Source organism: Triturus cristatus, chromosome 6 (genome assembly GCF_964204655.1).
Source record: "Triturus cristatus chromosome 6, aTriCri1.1, whole genome shotgun sequence".
In the NCBI taxonomy this organism is placed as follows: domain Eukaryota; kingdom Metazoa; phylum Chordata; class Amphibia; order Caudata; family Salamandridae; genus Triturus; species Triturus cristatus.
In genome coordinates this window covers 1069630859-1069654491 of record NC_140589.1, presented here as the reverse complement: position 1 = coordinate 1069654491, position 23633 = coordinate 1069630859, and the positions used below count along the sequence as shown (strand labels likewise).

Genomic DNA, 23633 nt, shown 5'->3' with positions numbered 1-23633 from the left:
TCAGCCTGGACACTAGTGGTGGGTTAGTTTTCAGGGGGCATCTCTAAGCTACCCTCTGTGTGTATTTTTCATTAGATTCCACACTGGCATCAGTGTGAGTTTAATGTGCTGAGAAGTTTGATACCAAACGTCTCAGTTTTCAGTGTAGCCATTATGGTGCTGTGGAGTTCGTAATGACAAACTCCCAGCACCATATACTCTTAATGACAGCACTGCACTTACAATGTCTAAGAATGGACTTAGACACTGTAGGGGTACAGGGCTCATGCACCTGTACCCTCACCAATGGTAAAGTGAACGCAGTTAGAGGGGTGACTGATCTATGCCAGGGATGTGTGCCATGTCCACTCTTCACTTTGTTTTGCACCAAGACACGCAGCCTGAAAAGACAGTGTGTGAGTATCAAGGTACAGGACATCTAAGGGTGGCACAACAAGTGCTGCAGCCCTTAGAGGCCTTCTCTGGTCACAGTGCCCTGGGTACCTGTGGTACAGTTTACCAGGGGCTGACCTGTGGCCATAGATGCCAATTGGGTTTAGGCTTCAAAGCAGTTTTAGGGAAAGAACATAGGCCCTGTGTACCTGATTAGCAGGAGCCTAGGGCACACTCAGTCAAAGTACATCAGCAATTCAGCAAAAAATGGGGGCAACCATCCAGAAAGAGGGCACTGTCTCACAGCCTCTGGGCGCAAAGATGACATTATCTACCTCGGTCGGCAAGCCAAATGCTTTCAATTGCTGCCACTCAATCTCCATGCATGGAGATGTAGGTTCTAGACACTTGGATGCAAGACCCTTCCCAGTTGCTGAGAAAGGTGATCCTCCCAAAGTGGTTGCCTGATCAGAAGACAAATACTCAGGTGCTCTGGGTACCAAACCCTTCTGGCTGAGTCCGAAAAAATTAAGATAATCTGCTCCAGGTCTGTATTGATCCTCCCCAGAACTCAGTGCCACAAGAACAGGGAATTCACAACTATCAAAGGTACACCCCAATCCCTGTCTGCCAACTATCCAAAAGGTACTGAAAATCCCCTTGTTCCAAAGCCACTTTAATTGAGAATAGGAAACGGTCTACTCTGTTATATAGGTTTTAATTTTTTTGATTTATCAGTATCTGTATCTTGTGTCTGCTCTTTTCTAACACACTCGATGCCCGAGTCATGTTTGCACTATGAAAAACTGCAAAAATAAACAGTTTTTAAAATTGCTCTATTAAAGAAGATAATTAGGACATAGTGTGCAGATTAACCGAGATAATAGAACCAGGCAATTTACAAGCAAGTGACAAAAACAAATGCAGCTCAAGGCTCAATAGAGAAATGAAATAAAATAGATAAAGGCCTAAAATCTGTAAAGCTATTATGAGTTAGTGTCCCATGATGCAGATTAGCTAGGTTACTCACAGTAGCTATCTACCAGTGCATATAAAACTGTGTCTGTTACCTGAGAAACTAACAGAACCAGACATGTTATTTTGCATCCATAAACGCAAATCTCAAAAAATCTAAATAAATCGGAAGCAAACGAAAGGAACTGCCTTTCCTTCTTACAGCTCCAGGCATCAAATGGTAGGTGCATTGTTCAATTCAGTGAGGTATTTGAAGTGAAACATGGATGGTCCCCAGAACAGATTTAAAATGCCATGTATTAAAGTTGCATAGCTAAACATATAAACATATGCAAATAAATGGGTAACGTTCTGAGTTTCCTAAATACACGTTAAATAAGAACCTACCTGAAAATGGATCATACAATCTTAGCAACAGTGATATCAGCGTTGACTTGCCCGAGCCACTTGGGCCAACCACAGCCATCACTGAGCCTGCTGGAATGGAAAGATCCAACCCTTGGAAAATTGGGGTTTCTGGACGGGTTGGGTATGCAAAGTGGACATTTTGGAAGTCGAGAGCACCTCTGAAAGATTCTGGACGGAGAACAACCCCTTCTGTAAGAGACAATAAATTAATGAAATCAACAAAAATGCCTGCTTATGGGTACTGGTAATACTTTAGTATAGTGTTTCAGTAATAGAAATCAGACGAAAAGGAGTTGGGAGAGCTCCTGTAAATACATTTTGCAAAGGCATTGTCTACGGAAAAAACAAATCCGCTTAAGAAATTGTGGAAATTAGATCAAGGTTGGCTATTTCAGATGATAAGGATACCTTTGTAAGGTACAGTTGGAAAAAAATCACTCGGAAATATGTCAACTGGAGGCGCAATATCGTGCTATAATTAGCACAAATATAACATTGTTATCATACTGTAACAGGATTAAACTCAAATTCCAGCTAGACAATACTATTTGGTAAGAATTCAGAGAATAGCAAAATCGGTTGGAATTCACCTCTATTATGGTCTACTGGTTTAGAGGAAGTGGCCATGTGAGATGTGGCACATTGCAGATGAAAAAAGAGGCACGTGATCTAATATATCTGCCTGTAGAACTGTAGGATCTTACGAAATATTCAAATAAAAAGAAAAGCAAAAAAATGAAAGAGAAACTGTAAAAGGAGAACATTGAAAACCAAAGGACTGGCCAACCAGCCCTGACACTGCAGCACTCATGTTCAGGAGGATATACACATGTGATCAGAAAGAGCCATCATTCACAGTGCAAGAGAGCTGATGACTCATGTGTGCTGAACTATTATCCCAGGGAGTTATGAGAGACAAGGGAACCCGAAGGTAATACACTAGGGACCTTGGGTGTTAACTTATTACAAAAAACAGTGGACCCTAGTAGTTGGAGGATTAAGATAAGGATAGACACAAACTAAATAGTATTTATGTCCTTTGTCCAGCCGGACAGGAATTTATTTGGCAATGCACAAAATCAGAAAGTAATGTCAAGGGGGCACAGCTCGTGACCTACAGTGAACAAGACAAAACAACAAATATAGGCAACAGCGAGCAAATCGGTCTGTATACTTATAATCAGTGAACAGACTTGATTATAATTTGAGTGACCATTGTACATAGCATTCACAAGCATATTCAGTACATATAATCCTATTGTGTCTACGACGTTTCGATGCCGAAAAACAAAATAAATGGCATCATCTTCAGGACAAATATATAAATCATGTTTGTCTTGGAATTATAAACAATTTGCCTTTCATGCTACATACAAACGACATTTGTTGGGAAAAAATAAGGGAGAGAAGGGAAAAACACTGTAGAAATGTTTTGTCTCTATCCTTGTATAGAAAATATTCTCTCAGTGTGATTTTCTGTATCCATTTCTTAATAGCTGAATTGTTATTTTGAATGTATAATTCCAAACAGTTTTTGAAATTTTTCACTGTAATTCACGTCACCACCACCACTATTTCACGATCTCTTATTCACCACTCCAAGATGGCCACCGCGTCTTAGCTATCTGACTGCCATTCCAATATGGCCCCCACACAGTCAGCATTAGTCCCTCCTTTATTTTTCCAGACCACATTCTTCTTGCTAGTTTTATAGCCGGTTCTCTTAGTACAGTCTAACAGCGATCCCCGCCAGAGATGCCGAGTCCTGCGATTCTGCAACCGGCACCACTGTTAGTATACAATCCCTAACCCGCACAGCCTTGCTCCAGCCCCACTGTCACTTAATTTGAATAATGCCCGCGCTTCCTTTCCCCAGTGAGCCGTGAATTGGACGGTTTCCTTGATAAATACGCGGGATATCCTGATATCGACGCACCACTGATGGTAATTATACTCTGCCCCCTTCTCTCACGCCCAATCTGCCCTGAATGCACTATATTTATGATTGTTAAATTTCCCCATAGGTCTTAATCTTTCTCTACCTGAACTACCTTCCCCTCTTTATGGACCAGCCTTGGTAATACCTTTTTCCTCTCATGCAAATGCGCCGTTTACACCAGATTAATCACTATATAGACAACTGTGTACCCAGCACTGTTAAGTCTTCGCTAATGCACCGGTCAACTTTGACCCTTTCACCTTTATTCTAAATATTGTCTCGCACTGCGCCATATGTAATGATCTGGTTTTTAATTCACCTGGTTCCCCTATTGTTCCCAAATGGAACTTTGGTTTTTAATATCTTCCCGCACTGCGCCGTCTTTTTTTAAACATGTTGATAGCTCCTATTCTATTTTTCGCCGCCTACGCCGAGCACCGATCACAGTTCCTAAACACACTTCACTATCAAAATATAGTGACTGCACCATTGTTTAGTGCACAGTATGACATTGTTGTTCTAGCACTAAGCATGCCTGAAAAGAACAGTCCGTTTGGTGCAAACCGTATCACTAATTTTATCCATGTCACTTCTGTTCTAAATTAACATGCCTGGCCTCGTATTTACAGTGTTTTTCCCTTCTCTCCCTTATTTTTTCTCAACAAATGTTGTTTGTATGTAGCATGAAAGGCAAATTGTTTATAATTCCAAGACAAACATGATTTATATATTTGTCCTGAAGATGATGCCATTTATTTTGTTTTTCGGCATCGAAACGTCGTCGACACAATAGGATCATATGTACTGAATATGCTTGTGAATGCTATGTACAATGGTCACTCAAATTATAATCAAGTCTTTTCACTGATTATAAGTATACAGACCGATTTGCTCGCTGTTGCCTATATTTGTTGTTTTGTCTTGTTCACTGTAGGTCACGGGCTGTGCCCCCTTGACATTACTTTCTGATTTTGTGCATCGCCAAATAAATTCCTGTCCGGGTGGACAAAGGACATAAATACTATTTAGTTTGTGTCTATCCTTATCTTAATCCCCCAACTACTAGGGTCCACTGTTTTTTGTAATGAACTATTATCCCATGCATAACAAAGTCACAGATGGAAGCAGATTGTAAATGACAGACAGACCAATGGCAGAGCAGAGTTCACCCAAAGGGCATCAATGTACCTGTATAGATATGTGTTTATATACATGGAGGGTTCGATGATTTAATGATTTTCTTTGTTACAAGATCCTGGCAGACATCTGGGAAGAAATTCTAGAAAGAATTATTACAGTGCAAATCTTCTTTCGCCCTACGGCTTGTAGGAGGCAGTGCCTAACACCAACATCCTTCCCTACAAATATAATTTGTGACATTTCATTTAACAACATACATCTGTAGTATTTAATACAGAGAAATAACAATCCACCATTAACTACATACCTATTGATTTTAACATGTTTCACAATCAATATGTCATGCCTATAGCGTTTATCATAACAAACAGATCAGATCTATGTCATCAGAAATATTTCTTCCTATGGAACCATTCAGGCCTCTCCCTAACTGTTATCATTGGCATGTCACCATAGCCGACTCAGCCCTACATTGGTGGTTATAAACCTTCCCACAAGGTAACTATCAGGCATACCATAATAAAATTACAAATATGTACAAAACGCAGTTGTTAAATCAATATAGTATCCATACTAATACAGCCTTATAAGGATTATCTGCCACCCACATATTTGTTCGGGTGTGTCACCAGCAACAAAACCCTAGCCTGCTAAGGTAATAAGTCTGATTCCATGTAACAAAATACCTGCCACCAGGCTTTAGCACATTGGTATAGCAATCTATCCTAAAAGCCTGTAGTCTTTGATACCTGCTTTTCACAATAAGTACAGCTGACTTTGTTTCTTTATAATATCAAACCTATGAAATCTGACATAACTTTTACTAACAAACTGATGAAGCCTTAACACCGTACCCAACACTGGCCTATTCAAGCGCACATGAACTGGCAATCATGATGCATACAGTTAATCTTTCCTTGCCTGCTGCACCTTGTCACACTGCTACAGGACTACAAGCCCCAGGGGGCATAGCGGAATCGCGGCAGAAGCCGCGCATTACCTTCGTGTCAGCCGGCGCATAAAGCCTCGTGAGGACTCCCGCGGCGCGGGACGCCCAGTTACTCTTTCCTTGCCTGCCGCACCTCGTCACACTGCTACCGCCACAGGACTACAAGCCCCTGGGGGCATAGCAGATTCCCGGCAGGAGCCGCGCATTACCCTCGTGCCAGCCGGCGCATAAATCCTCGTCAGGGCTCCCACTGTGTGGGATGCACGCGGGCGAAGCCTGGGCCAAGGGCGGGCCCGTCCTTGTCCGTCAGTGCCAGGAAGAGGCAGGGCAGAGCCACCCCCCTTGTCTTTGGATTTCTCCCTGACCTTGATCTCCCCTTACAGCTGTATTTATTGCACCCCTGGACTCCCTGTACTCCCAACGGATTGAAGGTACTGAAAAAACTGTTTGACCTGGTGGTCCAGAAAGTACTCAGGCTTGTTCCACAAGGCATTGATTATCCTAAGGCATTGTTAAACTGGCATGTGTGGGAGGTAGCAGGGGTTTGTAGAGCTTTAACTGATGTTATGGGATCTAAAATTATCTGATTTGTCTATACAGCATTCATCTCTGCATTGGGGTGTGGGGAGAACGCTTGAGATAGATGTAGACTGTCTGAGCTAGACAAATTCTTTTACTTTATTAGGTTCCACTACCTCTATCCTACTTTCTGCCCTCTATTTTAGAGTGTGTTAGTGAGTAATTTAAAAACATTTTCTTATTTATAATCCTGCCTGTCGTTCAGAGCTAGATGGGTAAAAGGAAGGTTCAAGAAAGGGTCCAGGGCATCGAAAATACTAAAAAGAAGAAGAAATCCCTAGGAGCTGGCTGCCATGAGACACTGGACCGCATTGAGGAAATTCTATCGGACTGCCATGAGATAGCTGACAGTCAACTAAACTACCCTATCATGGCAGAAAGGTAAATGCTACTTACCAGTATGCATCTGTTCTTGGCATGTAGAGCTGCTGCAGTCACATTATTGCATTAGATCGTCGCCTAGTGTTGGGTCCGGATGTTGCACGTTGTTGTCTTGGAAGAGTCTTCGAGATCTCACGAGATAGGTGACTCCTCCCCTGGACTACAGTGCGCATGGACAGCTCCTCCATCGTCAGATTGTTTTTTCGCCATTGTGGCAAAGATGGAGGATAGTAATAGAAAGAAAAGGTGTCCATGTAAATGTATCTAAATAAGATAGTACTGCAACTGTGCCCGGCACCAGGGAGGAGGGTGGGCATGTGACTGCAGCAGCTCTACATGCCAAGAACAGATGCATACTGGTAAGTAGCATTTACCGTTCGAGGCATATGAGCTGCTGCAGTCACATTATTGCATAGACTGTATAGCAGTTCCTCCTCTAGTGGTGGTTACCGGTGGCAGTTGCAGTAGTTTGGAAAAGTGTTTTAAGGACAGCCTGACCTACAGAAGCTTGTTGTTTGGCTTGCACATCAACACAATAGTGTTTAGTGAAGGTATGTATGGTAGACCATGTAGCTGCCTTACAAATGTGTTCTAAGGGGATATTCCCTAGAAAAGCCATGGATGCCCCCATTTAGCGCGTGGAATGTGCTCTTGGGGGAATAGTTAATGTGCGTTTAGCTTTTTGATAACATATTTGTATGCACTTAACTATCCATCTGGCTATCCCTGCCTTTGAGATAGGGTTACCCTTGTGAGGTTGACAGAAAGACACAAACAACTGTTTTGTCTTTCGAAATGGTTTAGTTCTGTCTATGTAGTAGAGTAGGGCCCTTCTGACATCCAGTGTGTGGAGTGCCCTTTCCGCTACTGACTGTGGTTTTTGAAAAAAGACCGGTAACTCAATTGATTGGTTAATGTGAAAACTAGTTATGACCTTAGATAGGAATTTAGGGTTTGTCCTGAGAACTACCTTATTTTGGTGTATTTGCATGAAAGGTTCTTGAATTGTCAGTGCCTGCAATTCACTTACTCTTCTGAGCGAAGTAATTGCTATAAGGAAGGCCACCTTCCATGTTAGGAACTGTAATTCGCAAGAATGTAGAGGCTCAAAAGGTGGGCCCATAAGTCTAGTAAGTACAATGTTAAGATTCCAGACTGGGGAAGGTGGAGCTCTTGGAGGGATGACTCTATTGAGTCCTTCCATAAACGCCTTAATAGGTGGTATGCGGAAGAGACACGTGTTGTCTGTTTTGAAGGTAGGCTGCAATAGCAGTTAGGTGTAATCTTATAGATGAATATGCTAGATTACATCTTTGTAAGTGTAGCAGATAACAAATTATGTTTTGGACAGAAGCGTCCAGAGGATTGATTTGATTATTTTGGCAGTAAATAACAAATCTTTCCCACTTGTTTGCATAACAGGCTCTGGTAGTGGGACGTCTTGCCTCTTTGATGATATTCATACAATCAGGAGGCAGGTTAAGGTATCCGAACTCTAAGACTTCAGGAGCCAGATTGCTAGGTTCATTTGAGTGGGGTCTGGGTGTTGTATCTCTCCATGGTTCTGTGTGAGTTGTTTTGGAGCGCGGTGTAGTCATTGATGAGGGACGACAGAGTTCTAGGAGTGTCATGTACCATGGTTGTCGTGCCCATGTGGGAGCAACCAGGATCATTGTAAGTGTTTGTTGCGTTAGTTTGCGTACCACTAATGGAATGAGTGGGGTTGGCGGAAAAGCGTATGCAAATCTGCCTGACCAGTTCATCCATATCGCATTGCCCTTCGACTGCGGGTGTGGGAACCTGGCGGCGAAGGATGGGCATTTTGCGTTTTCTTTTGTGGCGAACAGATCTAGGTCTGGGTGTCCCCATGCTTGAAAGAACGGGAGTAGGACCTCTGGGTGAAGTTCCCATTCGTGGATCTGTTGACTGTCTGCTCAATAGGTCTGCAATCTGGTTGTTCACTCCTGGGAGATGTTCTGCTAGAAGATGGATGTTTTGTGGAATGGCCCATCTCCATATGCTTTGCGCTAGGCGTGAAAGCTGCAGAGAGTGGGTCCCCCCCTGTTTCTGTATGTAGAACATTGCTGTCATATTGTCCGTCCGGACTAGGACAGTCTTGTTGGCTATGTGCTTTTGAAAGGCCTTCATTGCCTGAAATATTGCTAGTAATTCTAGGTAGTTTATGTGGTGTATCTTTTGGTGCGGTGTCCATAGACCTTGCACTGTATGTTGAAGTAGATGGGCTCCCCACCCTGTGAGTGATGCGTCTGTTGTCAACACTACCTGTGGAACTGGCTCTTGGAACAGTCGCCCTTTTGAAAGGTTTTGTGTGGGCCACCACTGCAGAGAGCGATGGGTACGACTGTCTACCAACACTAGGTCGTTTAGTTTCCCTTGAGCCTGGTTCCATTGTGTTTCTAGGCATTCCTGTATGGGACGCATTTGTAGCCGAGCATGTGGGACTATGAATATGCAAGATGCCATCATGCCTATGAGTTGCATAAACACCCTTGCTGGCAAGAGAGTCTGAGGTTGGAATCTTTGGATCAGAGCTTGAATGTTCTGTATCCTGGCTGGAGCTGGGTAAGCCTTTGCTACTGTGGAGTCTATTGTTGCTCCCAGATACTGCTGTATATGGGAGGGTTGTAGATGGGATTTGGGGTAGTTGAGGGAAAATCCCAGATTGTGTAATAGATGGATTGTGGTCACAGTGTGCTGCAGACATTGGTGATGTGATTTGGCCTTTATCAGCCAATCGTCTAGATATGGAAACATGTGAATATGTTGTCTCCGTAGATGTGCTGCCACTACTGCCAAACATTTTGTGAACACCCTTGGTGCTGTTGTTACCCCGAAGGGTAGGACTTTGAATTGGTAGTGCTGTCCCTGCACTACGAATCTGAGGTATTTCCTGTGCGCGGGATGAATGGGTATATGAAAGTATGCGTCTGAGATCTAGCGTGGCGAGAAAATCGCCTTGCTGTAGTAGTGGTAGTACTTGTTGAAGTGTGATCATGTGGAAATGATCTGAGTGTATGTAGTGATTGAGGGGACGAAGGTCGAGAATGGGCCTGAGGGAGCCGTCTTTTTTGGGGATTAGGAAATAGAGGGAGTAAACTCCTTTTCCATGTTGCTGCAGGGGAACCGGTTCTATAGCGTGCTTTTGTAGCATTGCTAAGACCTCTTGTTGCAATAGCATGGTATGTTCCTCTGACATTGGTCAGTGTTTGGGTGGTATGTTGGGTGGGGTAGATGTAAGTTCCAGACAGTAACCAGAATGGATAATTTGCTTCACCCACCTGTCTGTTGTGATGGATTCCCAGACAGGTAGGAACTGTGATAATCTGCCTCCGACTGGTGTTAAGTGGTCTGGAGGCAGGTGTAGGAGGTCACTGTTTGGGAGTGGTGGAGGTACGGTTGTTGTTGTTACCTCTACCTCTGCCTTTAGTATTGTTTCCTCAATATCCTCCTCTGCCTTTTTGAAATGTGTTTTGAGAGGTAGTTTGGAAAGTTTGAGAGGTTTGTGTGTTATTCCCTCTCCCTGTACCTCTATAGGAGGATCTACGAAACGAACGTTTGGATTGGTAAGACTGTAGTGCACCCATAGATTTAGCGGTGTCAGTAGTCTTCTTCATCTTGTCTAGTAGGACATCTGTTTCAGGCCCAAACAGGAAATCGTGGTTAAGGGGTTGATTGAGAATAGTGGTTTGCACCTCAGGTTTGAAACCTGATATGCGAAGCCAGGCGTGTCTTCTTAACATTACGCTTGTATTGACTGTTCTAGAGGCTGTGTCAGCTGCATCTAGAGCACACTTTATCGAGGCATCAGTGATGAACTTTCCTTCTTGGATAAGATCAGTTGCCTGTTGTTTATATGGGTCAGGGAGATGTTGTAGTAGCTCCTCTAGTTTGTCATAGTGTGCCCTGTCATATCTAGCTAACAATGCTTGTGTGTTAGCTATTCTCCAGGCGTTGGCTGCTTGTGAAGCCACCCTTTTCCCTGAGGCCTCCAGTAGTTTGGACTCTTTTTCTGGTGGTGCAGCATCGCCAGTGGTTTGTGAGTTTGCCCTCTTTCGTGCATTGGCAACCACTAAAGAGTCTAGCTGTAGTTGACCCTTGATGTATGTAGGGTCGGAGGGTGCTGCTTTATATTTCTTTTCCAGTCTAGGGTTGAGTATCCTAGCCCTAATGGGGTCTTTGAATATTTCTGGTGCATGTTTTAAAACTCCTTTGAGCATGGGTAAAGTGCGGGCACTTCTTTCTGTGGTTGGGAAGGTGTCCAGCAAGAAATCCTCTTCTAGAGGGTCAGCATGCATATCTACCCCGTGGAAACTAGCAGCCCTGTCCACTAACTGATGAAAAGCAATGGTGTCATCAGGAGGGGATGGTTTGGAGGGGTATGGTGTGGGGTCCAGAAGAGGTGTGTTATCTGGTGAATATGGGTTTCCCCATGTGTCCAGGTTAGGGTTTGGGTCATCAGGATCGCCATAAGGGTCCTGTGGATCATTATCTGTGTCATCATCTGGGACCCCAACAGGCTGTGGAGGCATGGGGGGTGTGTATGGCACATAAGGTAGAATAGGAGAGAGAGGAGGAGGGGTGAGAGGCCTAATAGGAGAGGTAGCAATGTCCTTCCTCTTCAGAGGAATAGGAGAGGGTAATGCAGGATGAATTTTCCTCTTGTGGAGCACCACATGACCTGTGTTAGGGTCTATGATGATTCTTTTCTGTTTTGGATCGACAGGATCCGGAAAAAACAGCTCCTCCTCTGTATTTGGTGGTTTCGGCACCGAAGATTTGTGGTGTTTTTTGCTGGGAGTCGAGGGGTTTGTAGGCTTCGGCTTCGACCTATCTGGCTCGGGAACCTTCTTTTTGGTCGGTTCGGGAGCTTTCTTGACTTCGACGTCCTTTTTCGGATCGACCGTTTTCTAGGGTTCGATCTGTCTTTTAGGCTCAGTGACCTTTTTGGAGTTGTTAGTCTTTTTCGGGTCGATTAACTTTTTCGGCTCAATATTTTTCTTCGGCTCGACGTTTTTGGGAACGGTCGAGTCTTTCGGCGCCGGAGCCGGATGTGTTTTTCTTGGCGCCAAAGGCATTTTGGGTGTAGGGAGATACGGTTTGCTCGGTCCCGAGCTACCGGAAGGCTTTTCGGTTATCTTCGGAGCCGGGCCCGAGGGTGGGGCTTCCGAAGGGATATTTCGATCGTGACGAAGGCCTTGTGGCGATGTCTTGACCGGAGCCTTATGTGGGGTGATTGGGACAGGGGCATCGGCACTCACGTGCTGCCCCGATGGGATTGGGTCATCTGAGTCCGATTCTTCGACTGTGACGAGCTGTAGATCGTCCAAGTCCTCGGCATCCGAGGGGTCCTCGAAGATATCGTCCGGTTCCGGTGCCGCTGCTTGCCGATGCATCGCTTGTCGATGGGCCCTTCGGTTCCTGATTGTCTTTTTGGAACGGAAGAGTGCGCAGGCTGAGCAGTCTTCTTCTCTATACTCCGGAGATAGGCATCTGTTGCACACCGGGTGATGATCCGTGTGTGGGTATTTAGCACCACACTGGGGACATTTTTTGAATGGGGTCCTTTCCATGGGCCCGAGGCCCGAGTGGCGTCGATAGGCCCGGAGGCCTGCGTCGATGGAAATATGAGAAATAAAGTCTCGTAGAGTTCTAGGGTATCGACCGGAGAGCAATCCCATCGAGATACTTGGATTTGCCGTGAAGAATGTTGAAAACTTCGGAGTCGAAGTTGGCGTCGCAGAAGTACATCCGAACCCGATGGCGGAAAAAAACAATCTGACGATGGAGGAGCTGTCCATGCGCACTGTAGTCCAGGGGAGGAGTCACCTATCTCGTGAGATCTCGAAGACTCTTCCAAGACAACAACGTGCAACATCTGGACCCAACACTAGGCGGCGATCTAATGCAATAATGTGACTGCAGCAGCTCATATGCCTCGAACATTCTGTTAATCTAATGGCAAGTAGAACCACTGTAATTGATCCCATTGCCTTAGCCCGTGATTCCCCCATCCCCCTAGAAATTCCGGGAAAAGTTGTTCAGGCTAAGAAAATCCCATGTATGTTTAAGCTAAATTCTAAGGGTAAGAAAAAGGGCTTGTCCACAGCTAAGGGATCTGATCTTCAAAAAATCCCATGCGAGTCCTCTACCGTTCCCTATGTCACCCAGGTTGACTGACGAAATAGGTTTGACTGCTTAATACGTGATGACTCTGGGGCTGGAGAGGTTATCCCTAGTGAACCCAGAAATGTTTACGCGAACGAAATGGCTGTACTAAAATCTGTCAGAGTCCCTGAGAGAAGAAGTGGTCGCTCTCAGGCAGGAGGTTAGGACTCACAGAGGGCTATCTGTGGGAATAAAGTACTGCATGATTCCCCCAAAGTGCCCATTCCTTTAGCTCAACCCATAGTTAAAGGCAAGGGCCCGAGGCAACAACATCAAGATGGATTGGTTGAACCATCGTACCGGGCTCTACTGTTAAGCAGCCCATGCCAACCCCAAGATCTTGTGTATAATTTCTCTGCTAGTGATAGGGATTCAAGAGCAGCATGACCTACTTTACAAGGAGACAGCTTGGGGGTGTCCGGATTCAGGCACATGGACAGAAGGAAGGTGATTCTAGATGAGGAGTATAACCCCAGGCTGAGGAATGGGGTGCCACTAGGGATGGGAACAGTCAGGAATGGAGTGTATAGGAAGTTGAACCCTAAAGGTAACTGTTATACAGTTTACCTCACAGATGTCCCTAAATTTCCAAGGGGAAGGCGCGAGGAACCTGACTCCTTAAAGAACAAGGTGACCCATTGGTTTAGATCAACCCGGCACTGCTATTCCATCATCAGAGATGATATAAAATATGTTGGTAGGCTGAACACTCCGGGGGTAGTAAATGATACTATTGTAGTTAGATTTGTTGATGAGGCCATAGTATCAGGGCTCTTGTCAATTGATTCTCGCACTTTCCCCCCGGCAAACACCTCTATCTCTATCAGGTACACGCATCCATTAGAAGAAGGGGTAGTCCTGCAGAGAACATCTTGGGAGGATCCACGTAATGGTCTGTGTGGGTCAAATAGTTCCCAGCAGTGACTGAAGAAGGATGGCGCTTTGTCGCATAGATGCAGACAGGACCACTCCCCTCCCCCACAGTAGTCCTCTCCAGAAACTAATTTATCGCTAACTACTACAACGTGTGGCGTGTTTAACGCTACAAATGTAACTTCCGGCACAACCCTGAATGCCTGTTCAGTTGAAGCTGGGTGTTTCACTTCTCCATCATTCAGGATTCTGGTCTGGAATGTGGCTGGGGTTTCTAAACTATTGTCAGATCCCGACTGGTGCACATTCATTGATACCTTTGACATAATTTTGCCACAGGAAACCAGGAGTTTGTCCGCTCCTCATAGAACCGGCTTTTCCACTCTCGATATTCCTGCTATTAAGAAAAAGCAGGGTAGAACCTCGGGAGGCTTACTGGTCTGGGTGAGGAATGCTACAGGGTCCAAAATTAAGTACCTGCATGTAGATTCGCAGGATATTTTGGCGCTGGAGATGACTATTTAGTGGTTGGAAAGGCACATTTTTTAATGTGTATAATAGGGTGGACATTGCTACGGAAGAAACAACTACTTTACGCATACTAGACTATGCATTATCTAAGTATCTGGATAACACCCCCGCCATAGTGGCTGGTGACTTTAATTGTACATTTGAACCTCTTGCTTTGACTGCCCAGACCTGACCAAGGACTGGGTTCGGGAGTGGTCAATTCCACCACTTAACTTGCCGAAGGTAAGATGGACGAAGAGAGGTGGCTAGTTGCTTGCTCTTACGCTACAGCATGATTTAAGCGCAACTAATGGAGGAACAAGGTCAGACTTAAATAGGGATCACACCTTTAACAGACCAATCCATTCAAGCAGAATAGATTACTGTTTAATTACCCCCAATTTATGGCCCACAGTAGATGACATGGCCATGGTGAAAAGATTTGAAAGTGATCATAACTCTCTTGCACTTACTCTTCTTATGCAAGGCAATGTTCAGTCCGACATAAGGGAGTGTTCTGATCCAGGAGCCTTGTCCCTTACTAATAATTTGAGGTCAGTAAAATGAAGCTGGGTAGAAAAACATCCGGAAACGCTAGACAAAGTTAAGAGCAAAACTAGGGACCTAATTAGGCACCTAGGCAAAATCCCTAGCTCTGAAGCAGTAATGAGTTTAGGCCCCTGGCATGAGCAGCTCTATAGGGAAGTTAGAGAACTGCTCAGCCGGCCAGCTAAGACACAGGGAAGCGGTTGCCATTCTGCTGGTCTGCAGCAAACCCCAAAAGTTCCTGGTTTAACCGGGAGTGTAGTAAGTCCAAGGGGGAACTTATTAGTGCTGTAAAGCGAAAGGTTCACTCTGAGATCGTGCTTTGTGGAGCCAAGTACAGGCAGGTTATTGCCAGTGCTAAAAAAAAGAGTGGGAGGGCTTATTATGGTCAACCTTACGTACAGCACTTGTAGATAAAGGTCCCAAGACCTTTTGGAGAGAGGCCACTCACTGGCTAAAAGGGGAAAGACCAGTGTTAGAATATAATATACAGCCTGAAGAATGGATGATATATTTTGGGGCCCTTTATGCTAATGACAGCTATATAAGTTGCAAGAGTAGCGAGGCTGTGTATGAGGGGCTGATTGGGGAATATGAACCCTTGGTCTTTTCAATTGAGGAACCCCAACTGGCAATTTCATCATGTGCAATCGCCCGTGCCCCAGGCCCTGACAAAATTCCAAACGATTTGTACAAAGAAGATAATTTGTTATGGGGCACGTACATTAATATGCTATCCAATCTGGTTCTGATGGGAGCACCTGTACCACCATCTTGGCTGATTGCAGAAATTGTACCTATCTTTAAGAAAGGCGATAAAACTAAGCCTTCGAGTTATAGGCCGATAAGCCTCATTGACTAGCTTAAAAAAAAAAAATTGTAAACAGGCCTTAGGGAGGCTCCCAGAATGGATGACGGAGTTCTAAATTTTAAGTGACTTTCAAGCTGGTTTTCGTAGTAACGTTAGCACTTTAGACCAGGTTTTCCATTTTATTTGTATTTATTGGAAAGAAGTGGATGTCAAAGGTGGGAAATTATATGGGGCATTTGTTAATCTGCGCACAGCTTTTGATTCAGTGCCTCGTGCAAAGTTGTGGGGTGTACTTAAAAAGATGGGCCTGCCGACAAACATTTTAGACATCTTAATCAGACTCCACTCCTCTAATACAGCACAGGTTAGGTGGGGTCCAAAAAATGAAGTTACAGACACCTTTCCTGTACAACGTGGTGTACGACAGGGTTGTGTGCTTGCACCCACCCTTTTTACTCTTTGTATTAATGGTGTAATCAATTTCTTGGACAGGGACGGCTGCGATGCGCCAAAAATAGGCACTAAAAGAGTTCCCGCCTTACTATTTCCAGATGATACCCTTTTAATTTCAAAGTCACCCCAGGGTCTCCAGCAACTTTTAAATTATTTTATACATTTTTGTAATGATAGGGGGTTGTTTTTAAACAAGGGGAAAACTAAGTACATGATTTTTAACAAAATGGGAAGGAAACTATCAAGTAGACCGATATGTGCTGGCAATACTAGACTAGAACAAGTAGATGTATTTGACTACTAGGATATTCGAGTGCCCTATCAGTACACTGGGATGCTCACATGGAGAAGGCAAAATTACACCAAATTGTCCAGTGTAATCACATTAGCAAGATCCATAGTTAAACAGTCTCACGCCAGATTGCTCCAGCACTCGAAATCTATAACACTAAGGTATTGGGGAGCATAATGTATGGTGTCGAGTTGTGGGGGACAGTAAAATATAGCGCCGCTAATTGTTGTTGAAAACCTCTTTTTAAGATCATTTGTGGATTTACTCCAAAGCTCCCCAATGAAATCTTTGTACATGGATCTAGCACAAAGAGAACTGATACACAAGGCAAATTATAGATTGCTAATGTTCTGGTTTAGACTATGGACTGCGGAGGAGCTTGAACCATACCGAGAGACTCTGCTAGATCTCTTGAGATTCCCCAAAGCGTCAAAATCAATTTGTTTATTGCCATACAGAAAATCTTGGGGAAGCTGGGCATGGACGTTTTTTGGACAAACCAGGGAAGTATGAGACGAATCTCAAGAGCAAGAATGAAGGAAGTGTTCTGGGAAACTATCTTAGCAGAGGATGTTATAGTCTCGGAATCTAGCCTGACCAAATACTTTTTTACATTTAAATGCTTCCTATCCTTCGAACCAAGTATTGATGAAATTGTTCCCTCTTTTGCACGGAAGCATTTTTTGCAATTCCGTTATAAAACACTTCCTACTAAACTGTTTTGTTCAAAATGGTCGAGCAGTACTACTTTTTTTTTTTTTTTTTTTTTTTTAAAAACCTTTATTCGTATAATTCAGATACACAGCTATTCAGCCGACAACCCGGAGGTTCGGCAGCTCCTCAATCGACACGTGCAGTCATCTACAGCTCTCATACAGGATAAAAACAAAGGTTCCAATTTTTAAAAATGAACACAACAAGCAAGGCAATATACATCATAAGTTCGCGTCAGCTCCCAGCGAGGGGGCGGCCCCATTTCCAACATCAGTTCAAGCCACCGATTGAGAGGAGGAGGGAGAAGCAGAGGCGCTAACATTCTAGCAGAGGTGCATCAGAGATACCCAAGTCGGATGCGAGGCTAGGGGGAAAGTTGCTCCTCTAGTGGTTCAGTGGCAGGAGGCAAACATATGTACCCCCTATACTGGTTCCAACCTCCCCATACCTTATGCCATTTCTTGGGCCTACCCCGCGCACTATACACCGTTTTCTCCCGGAACATGCACCAGTCCATGTTGTCCTTCCAAGCATCCAGGGTGGGAGGGCTAGGGGATCCCCACAATCTTGCAATATCTCGCTTAGCCACCATATTACCAAGGGTCACCCATTGAGTCTGCGCCGCGTCGTAGTCTGTAGGACCCCACACATTCAAGAGACAGCGCCGCGCCTCTGGGTGCAATACAATGCCCGTGACCTCCTGCATAACAACGTGAATCCGCTTCCATAGTTCCGCAATCACACCACACTCCCATATAATGTGCAGAAAGGTGCCCACCATCCCGCAACCCCTCTTACACAGCCCGTCCTCGGAAAAACCCATATGGACCAATCGGGGCCCAGTGACAGACTCTGTGGAGTATCTTAAGCTGGACAAGCCGCAACCTGGCGGGGATTGCGACCTCCTTAGGAGAGGAGACCGCGTACTGCCAATCCTCATCGTCCAGCTCAAGGCCGTCTCTAGTCCACTGGTCCCGCACCCCCAGGAGGAGATCGGTCCGAACGTTCACAAGCTTTTTGTAAATTAGGGAGATTGTGCTCTCCGGCATATGGCCGTCCATGATCCGGTCCTCCAATGGAGAGGACTCAGGCACCTTTTCCCCCTGAACGAGGACCGACTGCAGCGCATGGCGCACCTGCGCATACCGGAAGTATTCCGTGCCCTCAAGCGCATATTCCGACCGCAGCTCATCGAACGACTTAATCCGCCCCTTGGTCAGCATGTCCCCCACCCTGGAGATGCCGATCAGATCCCATTTGTCGAATCCCTTAGAGTGCCAGAGGTTCCCCAACATGTCCGAGTCATACAACGGAGTGGCGAGGGTGAGCCTATCCTTCCATCCCAGGGAGTTCGTGACTGTCTTCCACACGTGCACCGCCACCCCGGTCGGCCCCGTGAGGGACCCAGCCGATGGCTTCGAATAAAGTGCTCTATAAAAGCCACCACCCCGCAGCAACCACCGGTCCATAGCAAAGCCGGGGCCAAGCGCCGGACCGTAGACTCCATGATTGATCGCGCTCAGTTGGGAGGCCCAATAGTATCTCCGGATGTCGGGAAGCGCGATACCCCCGTCGTACCAAGGGAGAGTTAATTTTGCTATCGCTATACGCGGGCGGCCGTCCCACAGCAGCGAACGCTGCAGACTCTCGACCTCCCGAAAGTAGCTGGCCGGAACCAGCTCCTGGGTGTTCTGCAGGACATAGAGAAAACGCGGAAGAGACATCATTTTGAATAGCACCGCACGGCCAAGGAGGGAAAGCGGCAACCGCCGCCAGCCCGCCACATCCCGCCGCAGGCGCGCCAACGGAGGGAGCAGGTTCCTCTCATACCGCACCGTTGGGTCGGCAGAGATATAAATCCCAAGATACAGGAAACCTGGATCGGGCAATGCCGCGGGGGAACCGGGACGTCCCCACACAGGGCATACAGATATGACTTACCCCAATTAATGGTTAGCCCCGAGTTCCTCCCGAAAGAAGTCAGTATGTCGCAGACAACTATAAGGGACTTCCGGGGTGAAGTAAGATAGAGCAGAATATCGTCGGCATAGAGGGAAATGCGGTCTTCGTGGTCAGGGGACCAACGAATCCCCCTCACGTCTGGGTGCCATCGTATCCAGGCCGCCAGCGGCTCAAGGGCGAGGGCGAACAACAACGGCGATTGAGGACAACCCTGCCTGGTACCCCTCCCCAGATCGAAGGGACGGGACGCCCTACCGTTAACTGCAACTTTGGCGAGAGGTTCTTCGTATAATAGCCTTACCCAGCCCACAAATCCGGGCCCGAAGCCGAATTTCGCAAGCGCAGCCCACAGGTATGCCCACTCCACCGTGTCAAATGCCATCGTTGCGTCGAGCGCAGCCACCATGGCCGGCTCCCGCATCGTCCCCACCCTCGCGTTCACTCCATGGATGCGCCTAAGATTCAACGCGGTATTACGATGCGGGATGAAGCCAGATTGGTCAGGGTGGATCAGATCCCCGACCACCCTGACCAGCCGGTTTGCGAGGATTTTGGCAAGGATCTTCGGCTCAGCATTAAGGAGCGAGATCGGCCTGTATGAGCTGCACCGGTTCCTGGGCTTGCCATCTTTATGGATGACCACGATCGTTGCCAGGCGCTGGTCAAGTGGGAGGCAGCCCATCTCCCGCGCCTCCACAAACATAGCCCGCAAATGCGGAGCGATCTTGTCCGGTCGGAGTTTGTAAAGCTCAATTGGCAGGCCATTCGGACCCGAGGCCTTGCCCGGGCGCAAAGAGCGGATAGCCCCCGCAATCTCGTCGACTGTGATGTCACCATCAAGATCGTCTCTGTCTATGTCGGAGAGGCAAGGCAGGGCAAGATCGCGCAGGAGCTCACATGAATCCTCCACTGGCCTGTCAGACACGGAGGTATAGACCGTGTGGAAGTAATCCGCAAAGCACTGGACTATGCCGTCCGGCTCCGTGACCATAACGCCATCCTCCGTCACAAGGTCCGGCACAACACGATTGGCCCGCTCCTTTTGGTCTAGCCACGCGATCAATTTCCCGGCCTTGTCCCCGACGTCGTACAGACGGCCAGGCTGTTCCCTACTCAGGGCTTTGGCCGCATCCGTCACGAGGGCCCTGTACTCCGATTGTTTAAGGCACAACTTGTGCAGCACCTCCGACGTGACCTCCCCTTCCAGAGCCAACTCTAGATCCGCAATCTCCGCCTCAAGCTGGGCGACCTCCGCGTCTCTACGATGCTTGGCCGCTGTTATCAAGGAGAGGGCCTCACCCCTAATCACTGTTTTGAACGCTTCCCACAAGGACACCGCCGACGTGACCGAACCAAGGTTTTCTTGAAAGTAACGGTCGACCGCCTTCAATACCGCACTACGAGTCGCAGGGTCCCTGAAGTACCACGGGTTAATTGGGGCCACCCTACCACCCACTCCTCTGCCAACATCCATACAGATCCACACCGGGGAATGGTCAGAAATACCTCGTGCCATGTGCCTGGCCTCAGAGACGAAGGAGGCGTGTGCAGCTAGGGTAAGGACATAGTCAATTCTAGAGAGACTGCCATGCGCCCCTGAGTGGAAAGTATATTGTCGTTGTGTGGGATGCAACAATCGCCAACAGTCAACTAGCCCAAGGGTATCTATAAAATCAGGAAGCCACTTCTGAGCCCCCCCCGAACTCCTCTGCGGGTGTCTGTCGAGCAGGCCAGAGCCAACCGCATTGAAGTCGCCACCCACCACCAACATTCCTTCTGGGAGATCCAACAATGTCCTCTCTAAGTCCGCTAGTGTAGAGGGCTGCAATGCAGGGGGGACATAAACCGACACCAGGACCAGGGTCCTGCCCTCCCACCGCCCCGCTACTGCCGCAAAGCGTCCCCTATCGTCAACGGTAGTGGAGTCAACCTCGAATGGCAGAGAGGACCTGACAAGTATTCCCGCTCCTCTAGAACCCGAGGAAAACCCGGAATGTGCAACAAATTTATAGCCTTTACGATTGAGTGCATAGCACGTGTTACCAATCAAGTGTGTCTCTTGCAATAAGACAATATCAGGGGTACATCGCTTCAGAAATTGCAGGACAATCCCACGCTTTATACGATCCCCCAAGCCATTTACATTCCAACTGAGTATTTTTAGGCCCCTACCCCCCATCCCAACATGTAAGGAGACCACCACCCCCCGCGTGGAACCAGACCCGAGTCACAGCAGCTTGCATCTTTACGCCTTGCATAACAAAAAACAACAACAACCCCAACAACAACCCACATCCCCCCCCCACCCTGCACCCCTGCGTAAGCTCTAAAGTGCCCCCCAACTTGCAGTGTGCCTGTCGCCCCTTAAAACTACTAATCTACGAAAAGAACCCCAGAGGAGGAAAAGGCTCCCCTACTGCCCCCGCTACCCCCCGGATTATCAACCTCCCGGAGGAACCGGAGTCCTAGTACTTAAGTCCTGGCTCAGTGTTCATCTCCACCACCATCTGCGCCACCGGAGCGTTCCACGCCAGACCGTCCTTGGGGCAATGTGTCCAGCCAGTCTCCGACCATGTCAGGTGACTCAAAAAAGAAAGTCCGCTCTTCGAACACCACCCGCAACCTGGCCGGGAAAAGCATGGCATATTTTAGTCCCATCTCACGTAGTCTTCTCTTGACCGCCAGGAAGCCTTGCCGTTGCTTCTGCACCATCTGGGTAAAGTCCGGATAGAAACTTACAGTAGTGTTCTGGAATGGCAGCGGGCCGGCCACCCGCGATGCTTGCAGAATGGCATCTCGGTCCCTGAAGTTAAAAATCCTGGCGACAATCGGCCTCGGAGGGGCCCCCACCTTGGGCCTCCCGCCAGGGACTCTGTGGGCCCGTTCGACGGCAAAGAACTTACTGAGGCCTTTGGGCGCCAGATGGTTCACCACCAGGTCCTCCACGAACAGGTCCACCGACTGCTCCTCCGAATTTTCCGGGACCCCGATGATGCGCACGTTATTGCGCCTTGCACGGCCTTCGAACTCTTCCAACCGTCGGGCGAAGTGATCATTTGCCGTCCGCAGGGTACGGACTTCCTGCTGAAGGCCGGAGACGTCGCCCAGGAGGCCGGCAGTCTTGAGGTCCAAGGACTGAACCCGCTCATTAGTTTTCCCCAGGTCTGCCCGAACCAGATTGACGTCAATCGATATGGCATCCACTTTTTGTGCCAGGGTCTCAAATTGTTGCCCAATCGAGGACTTCATCCCTTCGATGGCCCCCATAATATCTTGCAGGGTCAGTTCTGTGGGGGGAGGTGTCGCGTCCTTCGAGGCGTCCAGTATCGGGCCCAATCCGCCCGGAGACCCCTTCTGGTGGGCATACCGGTCCATGTTGTTAGTCTGGGTGTAACTGCCCCGCCTGGTACTCTTGGGCTTCTGTTTGTCGGCGTCCGACTTGGTCGACATCGCAATCTGCCTTGTAGACACTCTCCTTGCCCATACAATCAACCATGCGACCAGTGGCCGGCACTACGCACGCCCCGTCCGGGCGCTGTGGAGACTGGAAGGCGAAAGTGAAAGTGGAAACACCCCCCCTCCGCCGACCCGTCCCCAGCCCGGCCGCTGTTGTTCAATTAGTGCACGGGCACTGTGCCAACGCAAGGCCCGGGCACCGTGCGGGGAGTAGGCCACAAACTTCCAGTCAGTACAACTTCAGTCTCCGGTGGACGATTTCGATCCGGACAGCGACTCTCGCCTCAGCAACAGCTCCCCTCCAATATTCCGGGCATCAAAAGCAGGATAATAGACAGGATAGCTGCCGGAGGGAGCGAGGGTCTCGGGAGCTCTAGGCTCACGCGGCCATCTTGATCGCGCGCTAAGCTCCTCCCGAGCAGTACTACTTTTGATGATCTCTGTCCGACATGCCGAGGAAGTCTATTGTCCATTTACTTTTTTTTTTTGCCCGTCCTACTGGCTACTGAGGAAAAAATGAATTCTCCCGTTATGTACTCTAGTAGAACGTGGTCATTACTTAGAGGTGTTAAAAGCTCTGTGCACTGATACTAGACAACCCATTGTGTTTGGTCTTTCTAAATTTTGGCATGCACTTTGGATCAAGTGAAGGAAACTATGTTTTTGAAGCTTCCTGTTGCCCATAAGAAATGGCTTGTTCCGAACCTTTTTGTAATTGTTTAAGATCTTGTATCTATTGGCTCTGTAACCCAACACATTAAGCACTTTAATTCTGATCAATCAGACTTGTTATTGGCTGCTATCACTCATTGCACTTTTTTTCCTATGGAGCTTTGAAATGTGTAAATTGTGTAATTGTCTTAGTAACTTTTTATATTGTTATCTCATTATTGTTGTACATTCTGGTTTCTGTTGTGCTGTATACTTTTCAGGATCCTTGTGATCGTGATAAAGTTACTGACTGACTGATGCATACAGTTATAAAATTACAAATGCGTAGTAAAATACAGCTTGCAAAAGAATGTACAACCCCTCCCAACAGGGCCTAACAAGAATCACATTGAAACACATCAGGTTTTGTGAGAGT

General features: G+C 47.1%; 1 protein-coding gene across 2 annotated transcripts in view; it reads right to left on the bottom strand.

The window, feature by feature from the left end:
* ABCB10 (ATP binding cassette subfamily B member 10) overlaps window positions 1-23633 on the bottom strand; it is a 945933-nt gene that overhangs the window by 446465 nt on the left and 475835 nt on the right. For both annotated transcript variants that reach the window (XM_085611934.1, XM_085611935.1), the window contains exon 8: window positions 1735-1944. In XM_085611934.1, coding sequence (XP_085468060.1) covers window positions 1735-1944 — 210 coding nt within the window. The remainder of the gene's footprint in view (window positions 1-1734; window positions 1945-23633) is intronic.